Source organism: Nothobranchius furzeri, chromosome 13 (assembly GCF_043380555.1).
Source record: "Nothobranchius furzeri strain GRZ-AD chromosome 13, NfurGRZ-RIMD1, whole genome shotgun sequence".
Classification (NCBI taxonomy): Eukaryota; Metazoa; Chordata; class Actinopteri; order Cyprinodontiformes; family Nothobranchiidae; genus Nothobranchius; species Nothobranchius furzeri.
In genome coordinates, this window is record NC_091753.1 from 55,726,564 (window position 1) to 55,744,162 (window position 17,599).

The 17,599-nt window shown below is 46.1% G+C and overlaps 4 protein-coding genes and 2 non-coding genes across 9 annotated transcripts; 3 read left to right on the forward strand and 3 right to left on the reverse strand.

The window, feature by feature from the left end:
* The first annotated feature begins 1,622 nt into the window (after positions 1-1,622).
* Positions 1,623-1,694, forward strand: trnag-ucc (transfer RNA glycine (anticodon UCC)). The gene has a single exon. It is a non-coding gene; the product is annotated as a tRNA-Gly (tRNA).
* Positions 1,695-2,183: 489 nt separating this feature from the next.
* polr2d (RNA polymerase II subunit D) lies at positions 2,184-4,466 on the forward strand. The gene is made up of 4 exons (XM_015950885.3): positions 2,184-2,438; positions 2,633-2,813; positions 2,886-2,981; positions 3,545-4,466. Exons 1-4 carry the CDS (start codon positions 2,363-2,365, stop codon positions 3,621-3,623), a joined length of 432 nt encoding a protein of 143 aa, XP_015806371.1. The 5' UTR covers positions 2,184-2,362; the 3' UTR covers positions 3,624-4,466.
* LOC107379961 (dual specificity protein phosphatase 14) lies at positions 3,089-7,079 on the reverse strand. Its single transcript, XM_015950927.3, has 3 exons — positions 6,822-7,079; positions 5,688-6,032; positions 3,089-4,046 (listed from the first exon to the last, which is right to left on the reverse strand). Exons 2-3 carry the CDS (start codon positions 5,993-5,995, stop codon positions 3,827-3,829), a joined length of 528 nt encoding a protein of 175 aa, XP_015806413.1. The 5' UTR covers positions 5,996-6,032; positions 6,822-7,079; the 3' UTR covers positions 3,089-3,826.
* On the reverse strand, positions 6,435-6,517 carry trnal-cag (transfer RNA leucine (anticodon CAG)). Its single transcript has one exon. It is a non-coding gene; the product is annotated as a tRNA-Leu (tRNA).
* LOC107379919 (uncharacterized) lies at positions 6,450-9,855 on the forward strand. 4 transcript variants are annotated; one of them, XM_054742408.2, is made up of 7 exons: positions 6,453-6,828; positions 7,323-7,396; positions 7,489-7,728; positions 7,807-8,355; positions 8,455-8,531; positions 9,054-9,302; positions 9,380-9,855. In XM_054742408.2, exons 3-7 carry the CDS (start codon positions 7,506-7,508, stop codon positions 9,635-9,637), a joined length of 1,356 nt encoding a protein of 451 aa, XP_054598383.1. In that variant the 5' UTR covers positions 6,453-6,828; positions 7,323-7,396; positions 7,489-7,505; the 3' UTR covers positions 9,638-9,855. The 4 variants fall into 4 exon arrangements, with proteins under 4 accessions (XP_070399757.1, XP_054598383.1, XP_070399756.1 ...); XM_070543656.1 differs by having other exon boundaries at positions 6,450-6,828; positions 7,323-7,728; positions 9,377-9,518; XM_070543655.1 differs by having other exon boundaries at positions 6,454-6,828; positions 7,323-7,728.
* A 1,956-nt stretch (positions 9,856-11,811) lies between these two features.
* On the reverse strand, positions 11,812-17,599 carry abcf3 (ATP-binding cassette, sub-family F (GCN20), member 3). Its single transcript, XM_015950881.3, has 21 exons — positions 17,447-17,599; positions 16,493-16,640; positions 16,317-16,402; positions 16,193-16,248; positions 15,942-16,039; positions 15,743-15,865; positions 15,394-15,660; positions 15,198-15,278; positions 14,993-15,052; positions 14,762-14,818; positions 14,663-14,685; positions 14,502-14,557; positions 14,231-14,431; positions 13,560-13,636; positions 13,373-13,417; positions 13,170-13,302; positions 12,990-13,078; positions 12,725-12,816; positions 12,519-12,651; positions 12,350-12,437; positions 11,812-12,273 (listed from the first exon to the last, which is right to left on the reverse strand). Exons 1-21 carry the CDS (start codon positions 17,517-17,519, stop codon positions 12,115-12,117), a joined length of 2,145 nt encoding a protein of 714 aa, XP_015806367.1. The 5' UTR covers positions 17,520-17,599; the 3' UTR covers positions 11,812-12,114.

Genomic DNA, 17,599 nt, shown 5'->3' on the forward strand with positions numbered 1-17,599 from the left:
AACGTAAACACCCCCATTGGGCATTAGAGAGCGTAACATCATTGCCACCATATTGGATGGGTCTCCTCACTCTCCAAAGCCAATGCAGAGTGGGCAACTGTGCCCGTTATTGGGCAGCCTACAGTTGCAACAACCGGCGTACTATTGAAACAGATCATGTGGGATTAATTTTTACTATTCTAGCCTACCTGATGGGGTTTTATATTTTAATGTATTTTAATTAATTTTGTTTTATTGTATTTATAATTTAATTATTTTGCCATACCATATGTCTGATTTTGTGAAAAAGGATAATATAATGTGTTTTAGTTGGGTAAGCACCTTCCTCAGTAGAATTGAATGCACCAGGGACAAATTGAGACCCAACTAAGATGGCAGCCGGCCACTACGGCAGCTCGTATCGGTCCTTGTCTGGTGATCTATCGGGTGCTGTAGCGTGTTGCATGATAGGATAGCTAAGTGTATAAAAAAGTAAGCACTGGCCACTTTGTGCTGTGAGCTCATAAACCTGCAGAAAATGGTAGACTCCTGTTGTGTGAAGGGCTTCCGTGCTATCTTTACAAAAAAGACAAAAAAGTCAAATATGGGCAGGGGTCGCGTTAACTGGACATTCTCCGTGTTTGACCGTTTATTTTGACAGAAAAATCTCAAGGCTGCTGGTCATTCTGGCTAAAATCACCAGACGCATACGGGTGAGTAGACATTTTAAACATCACGCACAGAGATCATTGCGGAAGATCTATCAAGAAAAGATTCCCATCAGAACATCTGAGCATTATCTCAGACCTGGACATCATCAGCGCAGCTCTCTATCAGCTCCCTGAGGAGCTGTGAGAACGGCTCGGAGCGCGTCTGTGTCACAGGCCAGCAGCAGGTAAAATGTTCCTACCTTAAATTAAATTGTTTAATTGTAACATTAATATGTTGCTGGACACGCTGTTAGTTTGTTTAGACTAAATATTAATAAAAAAACGAATGAAAGTTAAATAGTGAATTTTTATGTGACAGAATGAAATGACTGTTTCCCCGTCTCCTCTGACACAGGACCAGTCTGCATGAGATATGGTCTCAAGGTCTCATGCATTTGCTTCTAACCTGCTTATTTTCAGCTCAACAGAAGAATGAAGAATGGACTATTTTCTTTTAATTAATCAAAGAACTCTATTTTAATAAAGCTAATCCAACAAAGTGTTAGTCAATAAATATGATGTGACCGATCTGTGAAATCAAAATATTAATTACTTTATTATAATCCTATAGAATATAATAAGTAATATGTATATATGTGTATATATATATGTATATATATGTATATATTGTGCCGTCGACCCAAGTGAGGCCGGTGTTCGGTCCGCCTCTGATGACAGTTGAACACGGTTATGACATTCAGGTAAAATCAGTAACCGAATAACGAATCGAAAGCAAACTTCTGCCATTAGACTTCAGTGTTGACATATTCATCCTTCCCGTTCGAAACTAACCGTAAGTTGATTTAGTCTAGAGCAGCTGGACAGTAGCTGGAAAAATGCAACCAGATGTAACGATCAGTTAAATGACACAATCGGTAAACCAAATTGAACATTGTCAATGTTTTAATAGGAATTTCTTGTGATGAACATCAAGTGTTGGTGGTATAGTGGTTAGCATAGCTGCCTTCCAAGCAGTTGACCCGGGTTCGATTCCCGGCCAACGCAAGTCCATTTTGCAGTAATTTCTTTTCTGTTACAGAAATATCCTGCAAAACAGCACAGGGTGCAAATACGCAGTCTAAATTACGGAGGAAGGGACAACGTCTCATTATAGTAATTTGGAATAACAGAGATAAAACATCAAACAGTTATCAGAAAATCATTGGTAATATGTCACCTATAAGCTGAAATCTGTGAAAGATCCCATATTAACCTCTTTTGCTGTTAACCGTTATTATTATGAATTTATTCATTATTATGAATGCGGATTTCCTAAAACTGCTTCCCCATCTTTAAAGCTTTTCTCAGTGACATGATCATTTATAAGCAGTTGATCTGAGCTAAAGCCCAGCTTGAGTAACAGTCTACCTGGTGGAGAACTTCATGCTACCCTAATTACTGCTTTTCTAATTAATTGTATTTAATTGGTTTTAAGTAGTTTTGTTGATCGTCTCGTCTTTGACCGTAGCAGGACCCTGGACCTCCGGTCAGCAGGGGGCGAACGGAGATCACGGGCGGAAGTAGCGGAAACAGCAGCAGCTAGGCGGAAGTACCGGTGTGTTTTTGTGTGACTGAACGAAACAGCGCGGGTTCTCTTCTTAAAATTCTTACCACGTGTGTCCAGCTCACGGTACCGAGACTCAACGGAACTCCGGAACGAGTCGTGGCCCGTTATGGCGGCCGGAAGCACGGCTCCTCCGCAGCTCGGAGACGTAGAAGAAGATGCGTCACAACTGTTGTTTCCCAAAGGTGACGACTACCGCCACCGCAGACCTGTGTTTGATACACCAGAAACGTGTGTGTGTGTGTGTGTGTGTGTGTGTGTGTGTGTGTGTGTGTGTGTGTGTGTGTGTGTGTGTGTGTGTGTGTGTGTGTGTGTGTGTGTGTGTGTGAATATAAAAAGGAAGTAGTATAGAGATCAGCTGTTTTAATTTCTGGTCCAGAGTTCGAGAACGCTGAGACCCTGCTGAACTCCGAGGTCCACATGCTGCTGGAACACAGGAAGCAGCAGAACGAGAGCGCCGAGGATGAGCAGGAGCTGTCCGAGGTCTTCATGAAGACCCTCAACTACACGGCCCGCTTCAGCCGCTTCAAGAACCGGGAGACCATTACTGCCGTGCGCAGGTTCGCCTTTCTTGCTTCCACTGATTTTCTGACCACCTTCTGGTTGTGACAAATCCACCATTTCTCCTCCAGTCTCCTGCTGCAGAAGAAGCTGCACAAGTTTGAGTTGGCTAGTCTGGCCAATCTGTGTCCTGAAGCTGCAGAGGAGGCCAAAGCCCTGATCCCCAGGTGAGTCAGGTAACCCACCTGGGGACCCACTGAATTATCTGCTCAAGGACCAGATAATTTAGGTGTTTCCAGGATTTTCCGTTTCAGAGGCGAATAAAACGATTACATTTTCTGTCTAAAACGTTTAATTTATTAGTAGGTGAAGAGCATTTCAAGCAATATGGCAAAAACACTTTTTTGAGACTCTAATTGATGTTGGTAACCATATTTATATTAGGATCTGAGAATGTTATCTCTGTAGTTAATTTTAGGGTTAATGTGTTGTTATTTATCTTTTGAAAGTGTTTTCTTTGAACAGCTGGGTTTAAAGCTTGTGAACACGCATCCTGCTCTGAGCAACAGGAAGTTCTAAACATGGAACAAGCTTGTTCCCATTCATTCTGGGATTTGTACTTAAACCCGGTCGCGTGCTAGCTCTACACAGCTTCATAGTAAAGCACTACAGATGGAACCGGTTCTGGTTCAGTTCAGCCCACATACATGTGGACCGGGTCAAAGACCAGGATCTGTGTAGAGAACTGAAGTTTCTGTCTGAATAAAGTTGGGATTGAATCTGTTTCCAGTGTGGAGGGTCGGTTTGAGGACGAGGAGCTGCAGCAAATCCTGGACGACATCCAGACAAAGAGGAGCTTCCAGTACTAAGACCAGAACCGACCCGCCGTGCTCTGCGATAATTTCTGCCCTTTTTTTGTTTTTGTTTGTTTGTTTCATGTTGGTTTTTACTCCTTCAAGTTCCTGACACCAATCCATACTAGATGGACAGAAGAGCTGGATGAAACCAACAGAGGAACATCTGCTTCCATGTTGTTTCCTGTTGGACCAGGTTCTGTCCCGTCAGCGCCTTGTCACACATTGACGCAGTACACTGCAGCACCCGTCTCCTCTGGCTCTTGTATTACTTCAGGCAAAACCCCAGCAGATGTCCTCACCATCTGCATCGTGTTCCTGGTAAACAGGAGCTTCTCGTAGTTCATCAGCTGCCTCCAGAACCCGGCGTTGGGTCGGATGAATGGCCGGCTCTCCAGAACCAGTTTGTAAGCCTGACGCAGGCTGAGACCGGTACCCCTAAAGAGACACATACCAGAACCATCAGACAAGTGTTAACCTGAGTGAGTCCCAGACAAACAGAACCAAACATAGCTGCACGGCACCCCCTGAGACCCCAGAGCAAACTTGGTGCTTCAGCTTGTCTTGTCTGGATTTCTATTGCCCTGAAAATAGGATGAAAGTATCCAGTGGTTCACGATTAGCTTCCAAAGTAAAAAAAAAACACCTTTCATCACACCTTCACAGTTTAGAGTGACACTGCACATCCAGGACCCTTATTTTGATTGATGTAGAGATCGCATAAGGAGTTTAATCTTAGCCTTTGTGTTTTTTATGACATTGAGCCAGCACAGCTAATGCAGTGGTGCAGATTGATCTATGTTGTATTTTGTTGTGCAAAACAGAAAAATAAAACCAGTGAGGTGGGTGTGAGTTAAAGAGCTTCCATCGTGTGTGTGTGTGAGGTCAACGCTGCCACCACCATCACCAACCAGGAAGCATAACGTGTAACATTATTAAAATATGGAGAAAAACCCGACTACGGCTGTAGCCGATTAAAGCAGGGATGCACAATATATCGTAACAGCCGATGTTAGTGATTTTTGACATATCGGTATCGGTCCGATGACTAAAGCTTGGTTTATGCTTGACGCATTTACTTTCCGCTTGGTGATGCGGCTCGCGGATGGAACGCGCTTCACAACTCGCAGCGTTTATGGTTCATGCGGCTCGTCTCTGCGGTGAGCCAATATTCTCCCAAACTGTAGGGGGCAGCATGGAGCTCTACGGCATGCATCCAACACTACACCATAGAAGTAAAAACTCATGTTGTTTACAACATGGCATTCCAGCATTTTTTAACAGCGTCCTCGTCTTTTCCGACAGTGTGAGCTATTTCTGTCCAAGAATTATTAACATGTTGATCACGGTGACCTCTGAGAGCTGAATCATACAAATGTCTGTATTTATGAACCTCTGCCATACTAGTTCTTGCCGGTCCGCCATGTTTTTCCGCGTCCGACCGTCCGCGTGGTTAGAAATTTTCCTGGGTGCGCGGTGCAGAAAGTTTGGGCCGGGTGGAGGGGCGTGGTTGTTAAAATGACGCAATTTAGCCACGCGAACCTCGCGGACGTGTCAAGCATAAATCAAGCTTAAAATTGGGCCGATATTAACAACTTATATTTTTCCATTTGCTTATCTTTTTTTTTTGGGGGGGGGGGTATTTGTTCTGTCATGTGACAGTCATTGTAATCATCTCAGAAACGTAAAGGTGTGTGGTGTTTGTAACGAAAATTCAACTTTAATAATTTTCATTCTACACAAAATCTGCTGATTTTAGACACATTATTGTCTGTATATTGATATCGGCCCATATTGATTGTCGGCCACAACAGTGATATTAATATCAGTATTGCCGCATCACTAGATTAAAGTGTTTAAGCTTTAAAAATAGAAATATAGACATTTGTTTTTTTTTATAGATTATCTACAGCTAAAAGGTCAAACGTGTTCTCAAGAGACAATGAAGGATTTAACAAATCTCACGCCAGGAAGACCGTTACCAACAGGACTGACGGAACCGAACACAACACAATCCAGCACGTCTGCTGAATTTGTTGATACCGTCAGAACCTAAACCGGAATCTTTGAAGGTCTTACCTCATCAGGTATGCCATGATCAGAGCGGGTGAGCGGCTCCTGCCTGCAGTGCAGTGGACCAGAGTGGTTCCTGTTTGGTTCTGCTGGATCTGCTCAGCTACAGAGTCAAAGTAGAGACTCAGAGGGGCATGAGGTTCATCCTGGATGGGGACATGGAGGACCTGCACGCTGTCCAACGGAGGATAGGAAACCTGCAGTCCACTGACGTTGATGATCAGTGTGACGTTTCTGCTGCTTAAAACTCTGAGGTTCAGAGCCGAGTCCAGATCGCTGAGGAACAGACCATCTGAGATCTTAGAAACCCGCATGGTGATCCGCAGAGAGCCGATCAAAACCCGAAACGTCCTGCAAAACCAAGAAACAAAGTAAGGTTAAATAAAATCACCCAACAAAAAAAGATGTGGAACCTCACCCAGAGGCTGATTTGGATTCACCCGCTCATAATTTAGCCCTTTAGAACCCAACATCTTTTAAATTAGAAAACAGATTGGAATAATTACATCCAAATGTAGAAAAAATAAAGAAGTAGAATAATTTTCAATATATGTATGAGCTGAATGTCACTTGGGGTTTTCTAACTTGGATATTTGACTCAAGAAGCCATTTTGTGGATGTTTGAAATGGGTTGAGCCACCAGTGTCACCAAGGGTCCTAAATCTGGATCAGATGTGAGACGAAACCAGTGGGGAACCTTCTGAAGGTTCCAGGAGAAGAACAGCTGTTTTTCAAAAAAACAAAATTGAACCTTGTCAGAAGTGGGATTCGAACCCACGCCTCCAGAGGAGACTGCGACCTGAACGCAGCGCCTTAGACCGCTCGGCCATCCTGACTAGCTGCAAAGGTGAAGTCAGAGAGCTAAACTAGATCAACATCAGCAATCATGGCTCAGAACTGAACCGAGTTTGGGTTTAGTGTGGAAACTATCGTTGACCCGCGTGGATTCGTAGGAGCAGAACCGGTCTCAGGCCTCGGGACATTTGGGTTACGTCTGTTTGCGCCACGCCTCGATGACTCGGTGAAAATAGTTTCACTTCTGCTCTCGGAGACGCAGGACGGATTACGGAGCGGCTTGTTGTTATCCTCTGGAAACAAGATAAACCTCTGGAAAGTTCTGCCGGACTCTACAGGACTCACCGAAAAGGTAGAGGAAGACTCTGGCTGACCACTGTTAAACGCTTTCTGAAAACTGAAGATGATCTGGTCTCGATCTATCACGATTAGTGGGCTCCAGCCAAACTTCACGTAGCATTTACATTTGATCGGTTCCGTTCAGGAATGTGTGGTTCTGATGGAACCACTAACGGTTCAGAACCGGGATTTTCTCTGAGTTACAGGAGTTTACTGTGATTTACGGTAGTGTACGATGCTCTGCGTGTACGAGCATTTACGTAAACTGCGTAATAACGAGGAAAATAAGTCTGCGTAAGATGGGGGTTAGAATGGGGGTCAGCATTAAATAATAAACCTAATAAGTGCTATATTCGAACTAATAAGTAGTTATAATAATGATTTCATGAGCTAAAAGTAGGAAGTTTATTTAAATAACTTCACAGGAAGTGAGAAACTTCAGAGGGATGAAGGTGGAGGAGTCATTAGATGTTCTGGTATCAACCTACTTTGTTAAATTTAACTCAGCCTGTGGTGTGGAGGGTCAGAGGTCACAGTACACATTCCTTCACTGATCCCTACAAAATAAAAGCATCAAGCATGTGAGTGAAACATCTGTTCATCATTAGTTTTGTTCAGGTGTTTGATCATTTATTTGATTAGATTTTATCCTTTATGGTTTCTTTCTTCACAGACCCAAATCCACTGGACATGCAGAACCAGAACTTCACTAAGACCCCGCCCACCCAGAAATGCATTCTGCCACAGGTTTTGTATCACCCGTCCATCCAGGAGGCAGGAGGTGGAGCTTCAGCCAAAACCAACGTTCAGAACAGAAGGAAGCAGAACCTAAAGTCCAGACCTGGTACCTCATCTCATCCACAAACCGGAACCAATCATGAGATGGTCCAGAAGAACCAGAACATGACTAAAGGTGGTTCTTCTCTAAAACATCTCAAACGTCATGCTGTAGAGGGACCAGAATAATCCTTTATGGTTTCTTTCTTCACAGACCCAAATCCACTGGACATGCAGAACCAGAACTCCACAAAGACCCCTCCCACCCAGAAATTGGTTCTGCCACAGGTTTTGTATCACCCGTCCATCCAGGAGGCAGGAGGTGGAGCTTCAGCCAAAACCAACGTTCAGAACAGAAGGAAGCAGAACCTAAAGTCCAGACCTGGTACCTCATCTCTCCCACAAACCGGAACCAATCATGAGATGGTCCAGAAGAACCAGAACATGACTAAAGGTGGTTCTTCTCTAAAACATCTCAAACATCATGCTGTAGAGGGACCAGAATCCAACAAAGATCCAAATCCTACAAGAGATGGGGCTCTTCCAAGACCAGATCAGGTGCCGCTGGATGTGACAGTTCACCTGGACCGGTGTCTTCTGGAGAAGGTAGAGGTCCAGACCCGTGGACAGAGAACCAACCCAGACTGGTTTGCCTGGAGAAAGAACCGGATCACAGCCTCAGTGGCTCACAGCATCGCTCACAGTCACTTCGCTAACGGCAAGAGCGAAGCTCCGCCCCATTCATACTTGGCTGCAGTCACAGGTAGGCCACTCCCTCCCCTGGATTTGATCATTTACCTGTTTGTTGTTGCCATGGCTAACATTTACCTGTTTCAGTCAATTCACCTGCCCACCTTCACAGGTGAAGGCCTCAGATTCCAGACCAGAGCCATGAGCTGGGGGATTCAGATGGAGGCCGAGGCCGTCCGCAGGTACCAGGTGTGTTTCACCAACCCAGAGATAACAATTTTAAAAACACGAGCTTCAACTTAAACAGAAGTTTGAGAGAAATATATAATATATATATATGTAAATATACATATATATGTATACATTTATATATACATATATGTATATATATACATATATATGTATATATATACACATATATATACACATATATATACATATATACACATATATATATATATATATATATATATATATATATATATATATATATATATATATACATACATATATATGTATATATATATATATACATATATATGTATATATATATATATATATATGTATATGTGTATATATATATATGTGTATATATATATATATATGTATATGTGTATATATATATATGTATATATATATGTGTATATATATATATATATATGTATATATATATATATATATATATATATATATATATATATATATATATATATATATAAATAAAATGAAAGAGAAATGTAAAGCACTGATGTCACCGCTGATGTCACACAGGAATGGAAGAGTGCGATGGGTCGGTCCGTCACGGTTCTGGACTGCGGCCTGTTCATTGATGCCCAGCGACCCTGGTTGGCTGCGAGTCCTGACGGCATCGTGACGGACAGCCGAAGCAGTCAAAGGCTGCTCTGCCTGGAGGTGAAGTGTCCCTACAAACACAGACACCGGCGAGTGGAGGAAGCCTGCAGGGAAGACCCCGCCTTCTGTCTGCAGATAGAGGACCATGACGAAAGGCAGCCTGGACAGGTGAACAACCTGCCAGTCCCATGGGTCCAGTAGTCCTACTCTTGTGTCCACTAACGTTTTCTGTGTCCTGCAAGTAGAGTCCAGTTTACCATCTGAAGACGTCTCACAGCTACTTCACACAGGTCCAGTGTCAGCTGGCAGTAACGGGCCTAAAGCAGGCCGACTTCGTTGTCTACACTCTGAAAGAGATGGCAGTAGTCCCGGTGACCTTTGACCCCAACCTGTGGGATGAGACTTTGACTAAGCTGGAGGTGTTCTACAGGAAGGCTGTCCTACCTTGTGTCAGTCAGAAGATGCAGCAGGACATAGCTACAGGCCACGAGCCAGAACTCTAAATCAGTCCTAGCATTTGAAACCACGTTTACCTTGTTTTTATAGGCAGTTTCTTTTCTTCTAAACATGCAAATTACCGGTAATAACGTGTCAGTTCTGTTTTTATTTTATAACCATCCAGAAATATGAATGCTATCAGTGCTGTTTTATTTTATAAACTTGCAGGCACGTTCACCTGTGTTTAAAATTTGTTTTGTTGAATTAAAACAACAACGAAAAACCTCCGTGTAGCGTCTTTCTGTCTAACTATCTTACGTTATGGCCGTACATGCGCTGTGCGGCGGAGACCTGCATGTGGCTGCTGCGCTGCGGCTTGTATTTGAGTGTGGCGTGTGTGTAGAAAACTTTTTTTTTGCTGGTGCGGCTTATATTGAGGTGCGCTCTATAGTCCGGAAATTACGGTAAAATGTTTACTTGGCGTGTGTGTGTGTCCGTGTGTCCTGTCTTCTCCGTCCCCAGTGAGTCGTGGAGGATGGCTGCTTATACTGAGCCAGGATCCTCTAGGTTTCTTCCTGTCAAAAGGGAGTTTTCCTCTCCACTGTCACTAAATGCTTGCCTAGTATGAGGACTGCTGTAAAGACTCTTGATACAAGTCAGTGACTTGATGCAACCTGCTGGGTTCCTTATATAGGAAACACTTTACTGATTGGCTTAATGAACTGAACTGAATGTTTACTTTGTGAAGTCCCAACCCATTTCAGCATGATACAATATAAACACAAGTCACAGCTGTAATGTAAGGTTAGCCCTAGCTCCTGCTAATGTAAGCCTGAACTACAGTTAACATTAGCCTGAACTACAGCTAACATTAGCTTGAACTACAACTGATGCTAGCCTGAGCTACAGCTAACATTAGTCTAAACTACAACTGATGTTAGCCTGAGCTGTAGCTAACATTAGCCTGAGCCACAGCTGATGTTAGCCTGAGCTACAGCTAACATTAGCCTGAGCTACAGCTGATGTTAGCCTGAGCTACAGCTAACATTAGCCTGAACTACAACGGATGTTAGCCTGAGCTATAGCTAACATTAGCCTGAGATACAGCTGATGTTATCCTGAGCTATAGCTAACATTAGCCTGAACTACAACCGATGTTAGCCTGAGCTATAGCTAACATTAGCCTGTGCTACAGCTGATGTTAGCCTGAGCTACAGCTAACATTAGCCTGAACTACAGCTGATGTTAGCCTGAGCTATAGCTAACATTAGCCTGAGCTACTGCTAACATTAACCTGAACTACAGCTGATGTTAGCCTGAGCTACAGCTAACATTAGCCTGAACTACAACTGATGTTAGCCTGAGCTACAGCTAACATTAGCCTGAGCTGCAGCTAACATTAACCTGAACTACAGCTGATGTTAGCCTGAGCTACAGCTAACATTAGCCTGAACTACAACTGATGTTAGCCTGAGCTACAACTAACATTAGCCTGAATTACAGCTGATGTTAGCCTGAACTACAGCTAACATTAACCCAAGCTACAGCTAACATTAGCCTGAGCTCCTGCTAATGTCCTTGTTGGATGAGAGGGAAACAGTCAGTAGGTTCAGGCAGCATCAAAGAGCCATTGTTGAATATTGAGCTCCATCAGCCCAGGGTGTTCAGGAGCCCATTGGTTGTGTTGTTCTGATATAAAGATACTTCCTGGTACCAGAACAGTTTGTTTTGTACTGTCAGGTCCAGCTCCATCTAAAACACAGTTCTAAATGGAACTTCTCTGTAACGTTCATACGGTCAGGTCAGACTTTTTCAGAATCTTGACCCAAAACTAATGTCAGAATCACCGAACAGGAGCAGCTCCACAACCAACTAGGTCACCTACAACCTCCATCAGCCATTTAGAGCTTCTGATTGGATCTGGTCTAGTGACAGAGGTCAGAGCAGCATCTGAACATGTCCCTCAACAAATTACCATGGAAGTAGATATCCGACACAAGAGTTTGTCCATCTACTAATTAAATTATGTATATCTGACCCTAACCCTGACCCAGAGCAACCAGAACCAGGCAGCAAGTGGCTGGACTTGTGAACCCAGCACATCTGACCTGACCAGTTCTGTTTACCTTGGTGGGCTCTGATTGGCCAGAACTGATGGTGTGTATCTGATGAACTAATGAAAAGTTCTACGTGTCTGGACCAGAACCTGAGAAGGAACAACAGGAAGTGGAATCGAGGAGACAATTTTATATTTTTAATTTAGACTTTTATCACGTTTGACAGTCTGGTTCTTTAAAAGTCAAAACAAAACCGTAATTTCAACAGATTCTGCTTCGATGTCTAAATAAAGCACTCCTGCTCCACCAAAGTTCGCGTGACCTCACCAGGTGATCCCAAACCGCCAATCGTCTTGCAGCAGGTGATCTGAGCAGCAGGTGAGCAAGAAGAAACAGTCCTCCGGTGTGCTCTTGTGGCTGAGCGGCTGCAGTTTCAGTGTTGTGAGGGCCGGGGTGTTTGTGGCCAGTTAGCAGTGGGCCGGGCCTCACAGGTAACCCTCTTTCTTGAACTGTTCCTGTAGGATGTCTCGGTATTCATCAAAGCCGCCATCGATGCGCCGAACATTCCCACTTTCACACACCCACAGCTCCTTACACACCAGCCGGATCAAACGCTCGTCGTGTGACACCAGGATGACTCCGCCCTGAAATTTGTGACATCAGACAGGTGAGAGACACACCTGAGACACACGATAGATAAACGGGGACGATCACGCCTACTTTGAACTTGTTAAGAGCTTTTGCCAGCGCCTCAATGGTCTCCATGTCCAGGTGATTGGTCGGTTCATCCAGAACGTAAAAGTTTGGACTTGAAAGATAAAACATCATCATCATCACCATCATCATCATCATCAGCAGCAGCAGCAGCTGGCGGCTCCGTCAACTTTACCTTGGCATCGTCATCTGGGCGAAGGCCACTCGGCTCTTCTGGCCTCCTGACAGACTGGCCACCGGCCTCACGGCGAGCTCCCCAGTGATACCGTAACCACCCAGCTGGTGACGATACTCCTCCTCGGTCCGACCTGTGATACAAACCCGGCAGCCAATCAGAGCTTGCCCTGTAGCAGCTGCTGTTTTTCTCATCACCATGGTTACCTGGAAACTTGTGGAGCAGCAGCTCAACAGCGCAGACATTCAGGTCCAGCTGGTCTACGTGATGTTGACTAAAATAACCAATCTTCAAGTTCCTGGAGAGAAAACATCAGTTCTGCACTGTTCCAAGATGCATGTCGGGTTCCCTGATCGAACCACACAGAACTGCTTACAAATCCCTCCAGATCACCTGGACTCGAGGTTCTCCGGTGTTCCTCGAGCCTCCCTAGGTAATCACTTTCCTTGACTGGCCTGCTGGCCGTCTCACCTGTGAGCCTGCCGGACTCCGCTGACTGGGGTCAACTCGTCCATCAACAGTTTCAGGACTGTGGTTTTACCGGCGCCGTTTTCGCCAACCTGCCATGAAACAAGACCTTCAGTGCTGCTTGACTGAGCCGGTGCGATTGGTTACCTGGCGATTACAGCTTGACCTCACAGTGACACGTACAATACAGATCCGAGACTCGAGATCCGCCGACAGGTTGAGTCCGGAGAAGAGCGGCTGGTCTGGACTGTAGTAGAACTCTACTTCATCCAACTGCAGGATGGGAGGAGACAACTTCTCAAAGTTATCTGGAAACCTGCGGCACGAACAGAGCAACCATCAGCTGTCAGCACCTGCAGCTGTGTGTGAATGTGGACACCACGAACCTTAAAGAGACTTCGGATTCTTTCTGGATAGGCTTCAGCTCTGGTCTGCAGGAGACAGGGACAGTTAGGACGCACGCACGCGTGCATGCATGTGCACGCTCACACACACACTCACACACACACACACACACACACACACACACACACACACACACACACACACACACACACACACACACACACTTACAATTTCTCCAGCAGCTTGATTTTACTCTGCACCTGAGCCGCTCTGTTGGCGTTGTACCGGAACCTGTCGATGAACACCTGCAACACAAACACACCCGTTTGACTCCAGTGTTTGGACTGAACCACCTTCATGGTTCTGAGGGGACCATCCTGTCCTCCGTGCAACTGGAACTGGGTTTTGTTCGTCATTAGTAGAGCCCAGGTCACTGTCCTGCAGACTCATGATGCTAGAACACGCTAACCCAACCTGTTCAGCCTGGAGCTCCCCGATGAAGAACATTGATCAGACTTGTTGATCTGCTGATTTTCTTCGTCTTCCGTGAGATGATGCGGCCTCCCGGATGGAATCAGCTGGTTTCGGAACAAAAACTATCCGAAGGACGCTTTTAAAACATTGCTGCTGTTAGATGTGACCTCATCCTGTCAGCTGCAGGTCTGAAGGGGTCCTACAGTCCAGTCCATGTCCATTACTTCCAGACCTGATTTTGTAATTCTCTCCGATTAGGATGTTCTAAAGGTCCTCCAAATCACTCAACCCTTAATATTTATCACCTACCGCCCCCATCAGCACCTAAAGCTCGCCCTCCTCTCTCCCATGAGCCCATTGTACATTAACTACATAGACAGCATGTCTGTGTTTGTGTAACATGGCAGTAGATACAAATCTTTTACCTGTATGTGCTGCCTGTACTGCATCTGGGCTTCAAATTCCCTGTGCTGGTTCTTCAGTCGATCTTCTTTGGTCTTCAGGAAGTTTTCGTAGTCGCCACGGTAACTGTCTAGTCTCTGAGAGTGCAGGTGGATGATGTCTGTTACTACAGCGTTCAGGAAGTTTCTGTCGTGGGAGACGACCAAGATGGTGGACTGCCATGTCTGAGGGGGAGGAGTCACATCAGTCTAGGCTAACTCAGGGGTAAAGGCTCCTGTTGCTAATGCTACAGACCTGCAGGTAGTTCTCCAGCCACAGAATGGCTCTGATGTCCAGCATGTTGGTGGGCTCTGAAACAAACACACACACACACACACACACACACAATAACTAAAACTGACTGAACCACTACAACAGGAAGTGGGCGGAGCCTCCTGGGGAAACTCTTAACTCACCGTCCAGTAGCAGCAGGTCAGGTCTAACAGAAAACAGACACGTGATGAGTCATGTGATCAGTGACTCGAAGCAGTTAGGTCAGTTAGTGTCAAACTCACCGAGCGAAAAGAGCTCTGGCCAACGCCAGTCTCATCCTCCAGCCCCCCGAGAACTCCCTGCACACACAAAACACGCTCAGTCACTGCTGTACATACACACAGAGAGAGAGAGAGAGAGAGAGAGAGAGAGAGAGAACGAGAGAGAGCGAGAGAGCGAGAGAGAGCGAGAGAGAGAGCGAGCGAGCGAGAGAGAGAGAGAGAGAGAGAGAGAGAGAATGAAACACCCCTCACTTAGTGGCTTGCTGTTGCATTCTGGGAGAAAATCCAAGCCCAGCCAGGATGATGGAGGCTCTGATTGGATGAGACAGACGGAGCTAGTTACCTGCCCTATGATTTCTTGTTTCGACTGTTCAGATTATTTCTTACGAAGTAAATTTATCGCAGTCTTTACCAAAGTGACAGTTACGTCGTGTTTCCGTGTGTTTGCCATATTTACCGAGCAGGGGCTTTGTCAGCTTCAATCTCCTCTAGTTTGGCGTAAATCTCGGACAGACGGACGCTCTCCATCCCCTCGGCCCTGAAACAATAACCGCCATCAGTACCAGCCCCCAGCGTGTCATCAATGCTCTGATTGGACGAACGCGCCTTGAACAGCATCACCTGCCACTGGCCGACTAGTGTTAGCTACGTACGTTCCACTGGCTATTCGGGCGTTCAGGCGCCGCTCCTCATTCAGCAGCTCCTCTCGTAGCGTGTCGCTCTCCAGGACGCTCTGCAGCGCCATCGTTTCATCTCCTGCTACTTCCTGTTCAACATGAAGGATGGAGATGTGGGCTGGAACACGGAGGTTCCGACTGGCTAGCATCTTCAGCATTGTTGTCTTCCCCAGACCGTTCCGACCAATCAGACCATAGCGCCGGCCAGACGCCAAACACAGCTCCGCCCCCTGCAGCAGACACCTGAACACAGGGAAAAGCATGGTAGAAAAGTGTGCCTCACACGTGCACACACACACGCACACACACACACACCTCTTCTCACCTCTCTCCAAAGGAAATGTCAAAGTTTTCGATTCGGATGTCGTAGCTCCGGTTCTTCCCGGACTGGTCGACCCGGTTATCCTTCTTACTGCTGGCCTGACTGGCTGACGCCTCCTCCAGGACTCTTGAGAGGCCACAAAAAGACAGGTGAGGGGAGGACAAATGAGGACAGTTGAGGACAGGTGAGGCATATGACTCACAGTGGACCAGATGTTTTCTGGGAGTCCCTCTCGTTCCGACGCTCGTTCTTGGCCTTCAGCTTGGCTTCAGCCTTCTCCAACTTTTTGGCATCGACCGTCTGAGGAGAAACAACCAGAGGGGATGGAACGCTTTGTAGCTACGCCAACAACACTTTGCTCTGCCATTTAGCTGCTGCTCTCAGCTCCCCGTCAAACAGGAAGCCCCATCTCGACAGACCAGAAGGAACGCTCTGGAGGTCTCTAGCACTTACCGTGTTCTGAGATCGTTTGATCATCCAGATCCCATGAACGTCTTTGGTTGCCGAGCCTGAGAAGCACACACATTCATCAGCCCTGCTCTTCACGTGAGGGTCTCAAATACTGTCGGGTTCTTACCAGAGCCGGCAGACATCTGAGACAGCTGGACGGGAGCGTCCAGCAGCACCTGTTTCTGTGGGGGGTGTTGGTGGTGGTGGTTGTTCCTGGCAAACACAAACCAACAAGGATCTAACGAATCTTCCCACTGATGTGAAACGTGAGGAACGTAGAACGACACCATAGCATCTGCTTACAGCTTGAGCGTGTTGAACATCTGGAGACAGATGTCTCTGATGTCATCCTCATTTTTACTGTCAGCAGAGACATCCTGAAGGACACCCCCAATGGCATCAAACACCTCCTCACCATCTTCAAAGTCTGCTCCCCCACTGTCCAGCACACCTGGAATAAATGCACAGGTAGACCTTGTTTATCTGGAAAGCTGTTGAAACACATCTGGAATCACAGCAGACTTCTCTTCTCAACATGGGGAGACAATGAGAGAAAAGAGGTCATCATTGAACCTATCAGCCAGAACATTATAACCACCTGCACACGGACTCACTGGACCTCCCTCCTCCACGTGTCCATTCTGGGAGCAGGACAGTGGTCATTGTGGACACCTGATGTTCCTGGTTCTCAGAGCTGTGGTTCTGATCCAGCTATCCAACATCAGTTTGTTTCCTCTGACAAGCCCTGCCCACCATCAGGTGTCTCAGTAACCTGGTCGTCTACCAGTGGTCATAATGTTCTGACTGATAAGAGCTCACGATCTGGTTCTGATCAACACTTTGCTAATAAAGCTAAATTCAAAAGAACCACATGCCAGCCACGTGCTGGATCAGCCCAGTTTGTAGTCCACTAGGAACCCAAATCATTTATCGGTTTGACATTAGCTGTTGTCAGTGTTTATCCTGGTTCAGTCCTGACCGAACCTGGATCCGGTATGGTCCGGCCCTTTTTACGTCCCAGTCCTGATTGATCGTCAGCGAGCCCAGAGCAGCGGGTACCCGGCAAACAAGCTAATCAGACGCCGTCGTGCTTCGCTTTCAGCGCCAGTGGTCGTTGGATCAGCGGCTAAAAGCCCCGGTTGACGAAGGCTGTCACCGGTGCTCAGCGGGTAAAAGCCCCGGCAGATGGAAGCTATGTCCCCGGCGCTCCGCGACCAGAAGCCCCGGTACACGGAGGCTCTGTTTCCGATCACCCACCTGTGATGTAGTGAAAAAGCTCCGCGTCAATCTCAGGAAACTCTTTTTTGAGAATGTCCACGTACGCCGCCATGATACCCGGCCCTGGAAACGGCTAAAACGCGCATGCGTTGGCAGTTGATGACGTCCTAAATATGTAAACTTTATTGAGAG

Excerpts from the sequence above, each read along its gene's own strand:
- LOC107379961 (XM_015950927.3), bottom strand. The coding sequence starts at position 5,995 with ATGCGGGTTTCTAAGATCTCAGATGGTCTGTTCCTCAGCGATCTGGAC. Across the intron at positions 4,047-5,687 it reads ATCATGGCATACCTGATGAG|GGGTACCGGTCTCAGCCTGC; the intron begins GTAAGACCTTCA and ends GTGTCTCTTTAG.
- abcf3 (XM_015950881.3), bottom strand. The coding sequence starts at position 17,519 with ATGGCGGCGTACGTGGACATTCTCAAAAAAGAGTTTCCTGAGATTGAC. Across the intron at positions 16,403-16,492 it reads ATGTTCAACACGCTCAAGCT|GAACAACCACCACCACCAAC; the intron begins GTAAGCAGATGC and ends TGTGTTTGCCAG. Across the intron at positions 14,819-14,992 it reads ATGCAACAGCAAGCCACTAA|GGAGTTCTCGGGGGGCTGGA; the intron begins GTGAGGGGTGTT and ends TTGTGTGTGCAG.
- LOC107379919 (XM_070543655.1), top strand. The coding sequence starts at position 7,470 with ATGGTTTCTTTCTTCACAGACCCAAATCCACTGGACATGCAGAACCAG. Across the intron at positions 7,729-7,806 it reads GAACCAGAACATGACTAAAG|ACCCAAATCCACTGGACATG; the intron begins GTGGTTCTTCTC and ends CTTTCTTCACAG. Across the intron at positions 8,532-9,053 it reads AGGCCGTCCGCAGGTACCAG|GAATGGAAGAGTGCGATGGG; the intron begins GTGTGTTTCACC and ends GATGTCACACAG.
- polr2d (XM_015950885.3), top strand. The coding sequence starts at position 2,363 with ATGGCGGCCGGAAGCACGGCTCCTCCGCAGCTCGGAGACGTAGAAGAA. Across the intron at positions 2,814-2,885 it reads ACCATTACTGCCGTGCGCAG|TCTCCTGCTGCAGAAGAAGC; the intron begins GTTCGCCTTTCT and ends TTTCTCCTCCAG. Across the intron at positions 2,982-3,544 it reads GCCAAAGCCCTGATCCCCAG|TGTGGAGGGTCGGTTTGAGG; the intron begins GTGAGTCAGGTA and ends ATCTGTTTCCAG.